Raw genomic sequence first — 8,860 nt, 5'->3', positions numbered from 1 at the left:
TTAAAAAACAGATCGAATAAATATTTTCATACTAATACACAAATTGTCAAAGATTCTAGTAGGAAAAAAATCACATTGACGCGGTTTCTTGTAGAAAAAAAAACACTTTTAAAAGATAAAGTTCCAAGAAATTTCAAGTTTAGACTTTTCTAGCCCAAAACAATCTATTCTTTTTGGGGCTGAAAAACTAAAATCTATATAATTACATTTTGAGCCTGCAAAGTGTTAATAGAGAGACATCACTACCCAACACTCTCATTTGAATCGATCAATCCTTCTCTTGTTCCACCAATCATGGTGTCCTCTATTTCTCAAACTTCAATCCTTTTGCTCCTACTTTTTTATGCATCCACATTCCAAAAAGGTATGTCTAATAATCTTAGGGAGGTTCGTTGCAATGAGAAGGATCGACAGACATTGCTAATCTTCAAACAAGGCATTGTTCGTGATCCATATAACAAGCTCGTGACGTGGTCAAGTGAAAAAGACTGTTGTGCATGGAAGGGTGTTCAGTGTGACAACACCACAAGCAGAGTTACAAAACTTGATCTATCTACACAATCTCTGGAAGGTGAAATGAACTTAGCTTTGCTGGAACTTGAATTTCTAAATCACTTGGATTTGAGTATGAACAACTTTAATGCTATTAGCATTCCATCTATTCCCAATGATGTCATATCTGACTCTAACCTCCAGTACCTTGACTTATCTTTGAGTGGTTATAATCTTTCCATGGATAATCTTAATTGGCTTTCTCAACTTTCTTCCTTGAAACAACTTGACCTCAGAGGGACTGATCTCCACAAAGAAACCAACTGGCTTTTGGCTATGCCTCCTTCATTATCAAACTTATACTTGAGAGATTGTCAACTAACCAGCATAAGTCCTTCTGCGAATCTTACCTCACTCGTAACTGTTGATCTTTCTTATAACAATTTCAACTCTGAATTACCATGTTGGCTGTTTAATCTCAGTAATGACATCTCTCATCTCGATCTTTCATGGAGTAGTTTACATGGTGAAATACCTTTAAGTTTGTTCAACCACCAAAATTTGGAATACCTTGATCTATCCCACAACATGTTTTCTGGTTCCATTCCTTCGAGTTTGGGAAATCTCACATCCTTAACTTTCCTAGATATTGGTTCTAATTCCTTTTCCGGTACAATATCTGAAACTCATTTTTCTAGACTCCGCAATTTAGAATATTTACACTTGAGCAATTCAAGTTTTGCATTTCATTTCAATCCTGAATGGGTTCCTCTGTTTCAACTTAAAGTGCTTGATTTGGATAATACAAATCAAGGTGCCAAACTTCCATCATGGATATATACCCAAAAATCACTTGAGTATCTGGATATATCAAGCTCGGGAATTACATTTGTGGATGAAGATAGGTTTAAGAGACTTATAGCTGGAAATTATTTTATGCTCGATATGTCCAACAATTCAATCAATGAAGACATATCGAACGTGATGCTGAATTCTAGCTTTATAAAGTTACGCCATAATAACTTCTCAGGAAGGCTCCCACAATTATCAAATGTCCAATATGTGGATTTATCTCATAACTCTTTCACAGGATCAATTCCTCCTGGGTGGCAGAACTTGAATTATTTGTTTTATATTAACTTGTGGAGTAATAAGTTATTTGGTGAAGTTCCTGTGGAACTCTCAAACTTGACGCGATTAGAAGTCATGAACCTGGGAAAAAATGAATTTTATGGAACTATTCCGATCAACATGCCACAAAATTTACAAGTGGTGATATTGAGATATAATCACTTTGAGGGTAGTATTCCACCACAACTGTTCAATCTCTCTTTTCTAGCTCACTTGGATCTTGCCCACAATAAGCTTTCAGGATCAATACCTCAGGTTACGTATAACATTACCCAAATGGTTAGGAGTGAATTTTCACACAGCTTTGTTGATGATGACTTAATCAATTTGTTTACAAAAGGTCAAGATTATGAATATAATCTTAAGTGGCCTAGGGCAACTGTTGACCTTTCAGCTAACAACCTGACTGGAGAAATTCCTTTGGAATTATTTGGGCTGATTCAAGTTCAAACGTTGAATTTATCTTACAATCATTTGATTGGAACAATACCAAAGACCATTGGAGGCATGAAAAATCTCGAATCTCTTGATCTCTCTAATAATAAGCTTTTTGGAGAAATTCCACAAACCATGACTACACTGTCTTTTCTGAGTTATTTGAACATGTCATGCAACAATTTTACTGGACAAATCCCAATAGGTACTCAACTTCAGAGTTTTGATGCATCAAGCTATATTGGGAATCCAGAACTTTGTGGAGCTCCTCTTCCTAAATGTAACACAGAAGACAACAATCATGGTAATGCAACAGAAAATACAGATGGTGACTCTGAAAAGGAATCACTCTATCTTGGGATGGGAGTTGGATTTGCAGTTGGATTTTGGGGATTTTGTGGTTCTTTGCTCCTTCTTAGGAAATGGAGACATAAATACTATCGGTTCTTTGATCGACTGGCCGACCAACTGTATGTTACTTATATGGGGAAATTCAACATATTTGTAAACAGAGAAGCACCTGTTAGTTGAGGTTAGTGAAACTAGCTTATAGTTTTAGTTATTTGTCTTACTATTATTTATACTAATTTAGATTTTGTTTGTTGATTACATTTAATTCTTTTATTTTTTTTCCATTGCATTCTTAGTTTGCATTGTTTACTAAAATGGCAACTAAAATTTTGAATCTGTATTTAAAATTGGGAGGTGATTTCATAGACAAATATTAAAAACGGCTTCTAAAATTTTGAATGTTTGTATATAAAAACTTGAAAAAAAAAATGTCTTAATATGCTTTTTACTTCAGCATTGGGGATAGAAATGATATTTATGAGGCAGTTTACAAGGTGAAAAGGCTGTGATAATTGTCGTGCATAATAAGTAACTTCTTTATTCGTTTGCTAAAAAATCAATTTTATGAAACATTTTAATTTAGCTAATACCTTGCCTCCAAAACCATGTAAGTTAACTAATATAAGGTGACTATCATAATCAAAGTTTATTTAGCTCCATAATTTTAATTTGTCATACCTGAGCAATAGATGACTAAGCATGGTAAAGGAACTCATAGATGCTAGAGTATACAAGATGAAGGTGTTATATAGAATATTCAATCACAACAACAAGCAACTAACTAAATAGTCCTCATGAACAACTAACTGTTCAGCTGGATAACTATCAAAATAATTGTCTTCTCATTACATGTCATTGGTATACCCTTATATAAAATTAAATAATTAATATTTGATATAGCTAATACACAAGTAAACAAAGTGGTTTTTCAGATTTTATAATTTAATTGCTTGACATTAAAATTGTTTCAAAAGATCATGAATAATAGGAATAAGCAAAAATCATTTGCGATTTGTAGTTTTTCATGTGAGGAATGACACTTGACATTTAGGAGGAAGACCCTAGGAAACCATTTTCAGTTTGTCTAATGGTTGTAATCCATGCATGCGTACATTTTGAACACGTTTTAGATTTTTCCCCAAAACTTTAGTATTTGATCTTGTGTTGTGCTAGGCCCAAAGTATCGGTGATATAAGAGATACGAGATCCCAGCAAAAAGACTATCTACGACTCAGCCAATCGAGAATCGAGAGGCTTTGAAGGTTGCTATGAAAGGTGCCTTAGTCTAATTCACGTGTTCAGAAACAGTTTGTTGTTTAATTTCTAAAGTTTTTTTTTTTTTTCTATCTCTTTAGTTGTATATTGTTGTCGTTTTTATTTTTGGTAAGAATGAGAAATTAGGGTTCTTCATGAACATGATCAAGTAGCCTTGTTATGTGTAAGAGTGTGGTTGCAAAAATCCTAATTAGTTTGTATTGGACTTTGTTGGATGGATAACGTTTTTTTTTTTACATTATCTAATCATACATGGACAATTATATAATTGAAAAATGTTGATTTTGTAATAATTACTTTAAATGCATTTGACAGAAAGAAAGTTTTTTTTTTTAGTTTTTTGTGAACCTAAAATTGGAAATGATACTTTCAAGTTTGGTACGTAATTTTAAAAGAGTACATTGCCAAGAAATATTATTTTTCGAAAATACATTTGACATTTATTTTCCGCCAAATTGTTCTTTAAGGCAAGGTAAGCATCCAAATTTTTTGGATTAGGATAAAAGTTTCAATGATCTGAAAAGACTATAATACCTTCGTTAGGTCACTCAATAAATCTGTATAAAGTTTTGAAACATTTTCTTATTAAGTATGATAAATACTTAAATTTAAGAATAAGAAATACTACTTAATATTGCTATTAATATAGGCTTTGGGTGACTTTTATGTTCATAAGGAAAGTTTCTAAATGATTTTTTCTCATTTTTCGGGTTATATAATAGATGATTAGTAGTTCCTTGTATGTCTGTTGCGTTTTGGTGTGTATGGGTTATTCTGTTGGGAGTCATATTGTAACAGGGGAGTTATTCCTTGATGTATCTTTCTTTAACCTCTGTGCCGAATTCTTTTTTTAAAAAAATTGCCTTTTAATATATATATATATATATATATATATATATATATATATATATATATAATATGCTAAATATTGTGTTTTAAAAAAATTATTTTTTTTATTTTTGAAAATAGTCAAGGCACTAATTCAGAAATTGTCTTAAAATATTGTTGTCGTAACTTTCAAGAAATATTTTATTACTAAGCGTAAATAAATTCAAAGTGGAGAACATGGAAAATGAAAGCTAGCTAAATAATAATAATAATAATAAACACTAATAATTTTACAATTTTAAAATTTATGAAAAATATTTTACAACAATGTTTAACTAATTTATGAATTAAAAGTAGAAAGATATTTACATTTCGGTAAAGAAGAAAATGAATGGGGCACTATCATGTGACGTATGTCTACATGACAACAAATATATATGAGTCACAAAACTATATACATGAAATTATGAATGATTAAAATTTAAAGTCATATGATTACTTAAAAATGTTATGTGACTTTTAAAAAACACATAATTTATGTGACTTAAAAAATCACATATATATTCTTCTCATTCTCATGTAAAAAGATTGAATAAGAAAAAAAAAATAGAAGGAGACATTCTTGTCATTAATCATCAGATCTTAAATGGTGAGAATGCTTTCTTTTTTTATAGCTTGATGAATCATTTAACAAGATCTACGTGAAATATACCTAATAATAATTAATGCTTTACAAAATCTGTATATCAAGAATGTATTTCTAAAAAATTTCATTTCTAAAGTTAATCTGATTCTCCAGAAAACAAAAAAAAAAACCTTAAGAACACCCTCCTAAACAAAATGACCTGAAATTCAGAATGGATGAATGGAGGCATTCTCACGAACGTCAAATCACAAAAGCACCAACATTATATAATATTTTTGCAAGAACATTATATAGTCACTGAATTGATCGACCAGGAAACAACAGAAGGAATTCAGCATTTCTAAAGTTTACCACTCCCTAATGGTGGTCAAAAGCACCAACATGCTCATTTCATTTCCTAAACGTTGTGCTTCATATCTCCCCAAGATAAATCTGCTTGTCACTGCTGCAAGATCCAATAATAGGCTCATTGGGATGAAAAACACACTCATTAACAGATCCATTGTGACCGGGAAGCTTATACAAGATGCGGCGAGAAGTGGTATCCCAGATGTAAACCATTCGATCAGAACTACCAGCTGTTACCTTGCTTCCATCAGGAGACCAACCACACTTCAACAAGTTCTTTTCAAAGTTGTGTTGGTGCCCTTCCAACACCTTCACACACCGATTTTGTGGAGCATACGGACGCATATCCCAAATGCAAAGCTTGCAATCCATGCCATTTGTAAGAAGGTAGGACCCATCAGGACTCAATTGCATAGCAGTAATCATATCTTGATGACCTTGTAGTGTCATGGTAACTTCACCTTTACGCAAATCCCAAATCTTTACATCATTATCAATACCACCAGTGAAGATCTTATCCGATGCATCAGAGAAGCCAACAGCCGTAATCTGGTATTTATCTGGGAATGTTTGGATGGAACCCCTCTGACGCATATCCCATAATTTAGCAGTTCCGTCATCAGAGCCACTCACCACAAGAGGTGGTCCCCTTCGGGAAGGACAACATGAATTAACATATGAGAGATGTTCTACCATCTTTTTGATTTGTTTTCCTGTTTCCACATCCCATGCCCTCACTGTTTTGTCCGGGCTGGCAGAGACTATTTGTGTCCCGTCTGTAGTCCAGTGAAGATCTAAAACTGCATTCTTGTGACCTTTCAGAACCATGAAGTTCTTGCAATCCCCATGCACATTCCAGAGGAAAATTTCCCTGTCATGAGATCCAGATGCAACGACTGATCCTGCTGGATTGAACTTCATGGTATATATAGCACTCTGGTGACCTGACAGCAACATGATTGGTGATTCTAAACTTGAGGTCCGCTGCTTTCCATTTGGCCCAGGAGCTTGAGGGGCATTGTATGGAACAGTAGACCATTCCATTGGCCTTGGACCAACAACTGACAAAGCACTTTCGCCTTCACTGGGAAAAACTTGCATGTTGGCCTTTGCTCAGAATTGAAATTAAACAAACTATGATTTCTCTTAAGATCAAGTCTCCAACACTGTAACAGAATCAGAACAATTAGAAGATCTCAAAAAGACTAGAAACTGAATAACGGTAGTTACATAGTTAGACTACTCTAGGGTTTTACATTAATTCCATTGGTCCACATCTTCCAATGCAATTAATATGATTAGAAAATGATCTCCCCAAACCCCTCCAAAAAAAAAAAACAAATGCAGAAGATAAAATTATAAGTCAACATTTGATAAAACAAAGTAATCCACTGAAAAGGATATGTGCTTCATATTAACAACAGGGTACATTAAATTCTGACATTCAGATGTCAATTTGACCAAAACACAGAGAAGGGGGAACCTATCTTTTAGTTGATCACTTGATATAGATATATAAACTCAAATAAGAAAGATGTTTGTCATAGAAGAGCAGGAAATTGTCTGTCTCAATAATCAACAGTAAACTACTCAGTGAAAATCATGCCAAGCATGGTTTAGTTTTGGCTAAAAAACTAAATTAAGCTGATGAACTGCAAATGTGACTAAACCATAATTGTTATTGACTTGCAAGGAAAAAGGCGAATTATGTAAAGGGATTTGTTTACTTCAGTTACTGGACAATAAAAGTTGCACAAGAATAGTTTAACCACTGCTTTATGACTGACACACTGTTTTCCTTTCATGCAATTATTTCTCATCCCACTTTTTTTAACACCTCATGTCATGAACAACAGTGATGTTAAAGCAGACTACCAACTGAAACAACATCATCTAAATCTTGGGTTAAAGCTTCTCTTTCTTTATTCAAATCCTTGAACTCCTACAGTCTACCTACTTCACAATGAGGCAAATTTGCAAGTCCAACATGACTTGCCACAGATTGAAGATACACACAATTACAAAACCACTTTCTGCTTGATTTCATCAAGGTCCTGAGATTTGAAAAAGGCATAACCACAAGACAATTCATAAACTAAGAAGAACACCATTGGAGAATGAAAACCAAAAATTGAGAGAGAATGTGATACAAGCTATGGTAGGTTGTACTACAATGGTTCAGGTTTTAGCCCAATCAGAGAAAGTTAAACTCAAGTTTTTTTTTTTTTCTTAAATCAAAAGGTTCAGTTTGGTTTTTAAAAATAAAAAATCATCGAACTGCACAAGTAGCAAATAAACAGTATCGAGCAGTGGTTATAAAAAACTGGAGTAAAAACAACCGGTTTTAAAGGATTAGGGTATACGTGGTTCAATTCAGTTTAGTTCTAAGGCCTTATTAGATTCACTCAATTTCCCCCATCCCAATAGAACAATCAATAATTTATTGGCAATAAACAGGGGCTTCCATATCAACTTTCAAAGATTATCTCAAGAAGAAAACAGCACACAGGTTTTGATAGTACACGAAAAAAAAAGAAAAAAGAATCCAGAGCACAAATCTAATTAATATGACACAGTTTTATTGAAAAACTATCATAGCTGAGAAAATATTTCATACATTACCATCCAATTCCAAACGTGCAACCTATTGATGCCTACAAAACCTAACAGCAGCGCGTGCAAAATAAATGACAAGGAAATCTGAAAGAAGCAGCAGCAACTTGTAGGAGTTCATAACAGACTATACCCAATACTTTATGCGAGTAAGTAATTAGGGTTTACTTGGTTGAGCGTGTGCGAAAAAAAAAGTGAAAATGATTTCGCAAACAAAGAGAAAGGGATTTCAACGAAGCAGAGGCTAATTTCGAAGAATAAGTGTAAACAAAGTGCGAATGAATGGAATTAAGGTGTTGGAGAGAAAAGAAAGAAGAAAGATAAGAAAAATACGTACCTGAGATTGAGACTGAGAAATCGTCTGTGTTGTGTGGTGTGGTTCACTGAGTTCAGACAAAGCCCACACGCCGCAACTTGAAACACTCGTTTTGTTCACCTCAAAGTATAATGATACACAGATCAATTTACCACCCTCCACCAAGCGGGTTTCCTGCAGTCGGTATAAACACATATTTAAGCAGTTATTAGTTCTTAACTGTTGGATGAAGATTGGACGATTCATATTTTATCTCTAGAAATCAGATGAGAAACACACGTTTAAGATATTAGCCATCGGATCTTCATCTAACGGTTATAAGTATTGACTGCGGGGATGTGTCTACTTTTCGACTGCACTGAATCTTAGTGACCTCTGAACTTGAATAATAATAATAATTTTAAAACAACACTATAAATCTTGAT

General features: G+C 33.6%; 2 protein-coding genes across 3 annotated transcripts; one reads left to right on the top strand and one right to left on the bottom strand.

The window, feature by feature from the left end:
* Positions 1 to 202: 202 nt before the first annotated feature.
* LOC100783837 (receptor-like protein EIX1) lies at positions 203 to 4,403 on the top strand. The gene is made up of 2 exons (XM_003553296.4): positions 203 to 2,590; positions 3,583 to 4,403. The coding sequence occupies exon 1, from the start codon at positions 295 to 297 to the stop codon at positions 2,587 to 2,589; it is 2,295 nt and encodes a 764-aa protein (XP_003553344.2). The 5' UTR covers positions 203 to 294; the 3' UTR covers position 2,590; positions 3,583 to 4,403.
* A 1,000-nt stretch (positions 4,404 to 5,403) lies between these two features.
* LOC100803276 (U5 small nuclear ribonucleoprotein 40 kDa protein) lies at positions 5,404 to 8,613 on the bottom strand. 2 transcript variants are annotated; one of them, XM_041012492.1, is made up of 2 exons: positions 8,457 to 8,613; positions 5,404 to 6,672 (listed from the first exon to the last, which is right to left on the bottom strand). In XM_041012492.1, exon 2 carries the CDS (start codon positions 6,605 to 6,607, stop codon positions 5,570 to 5,572), a length of 1,038 nt encoding a protein of 345 aa, XP_040868426.1. In that variant the 5' UTR covers positions 6,608 to 6,672; positions 8,457 to 8,613; the 3' UTR covers positions 5,404 to 5,569. The 2 variants fall into 2 exon arrangements, with proteins under 2 accessions (XP_040868426.1, XP_040868427.1); XM_041012493.1 differs by lacking the exon at positions 8,457 to 8,613 and adding an exon at positions 8,129 to 8,400.
* Positions 8,614 to 8,860: the final 247 nt, after the last annotated feature.

This window comes from Glycine max, chromosome 19 (genome assembly GCF_000004515.6).
Source record: "Glycine max cultivar Williams 82 chromosome 19, Glycine_max_v4.0, whole genome shotgun sequence".
NCBI classification, from domain to species: Eukaryota; Viridiplantae; Streptophyta; class Magnoliopsida; order Fabales; family Fabaceae; genus Glycine; species Glycine max.
This window is presented reverse-complemented; position numbering and strand designations above follow the sequence as displayed.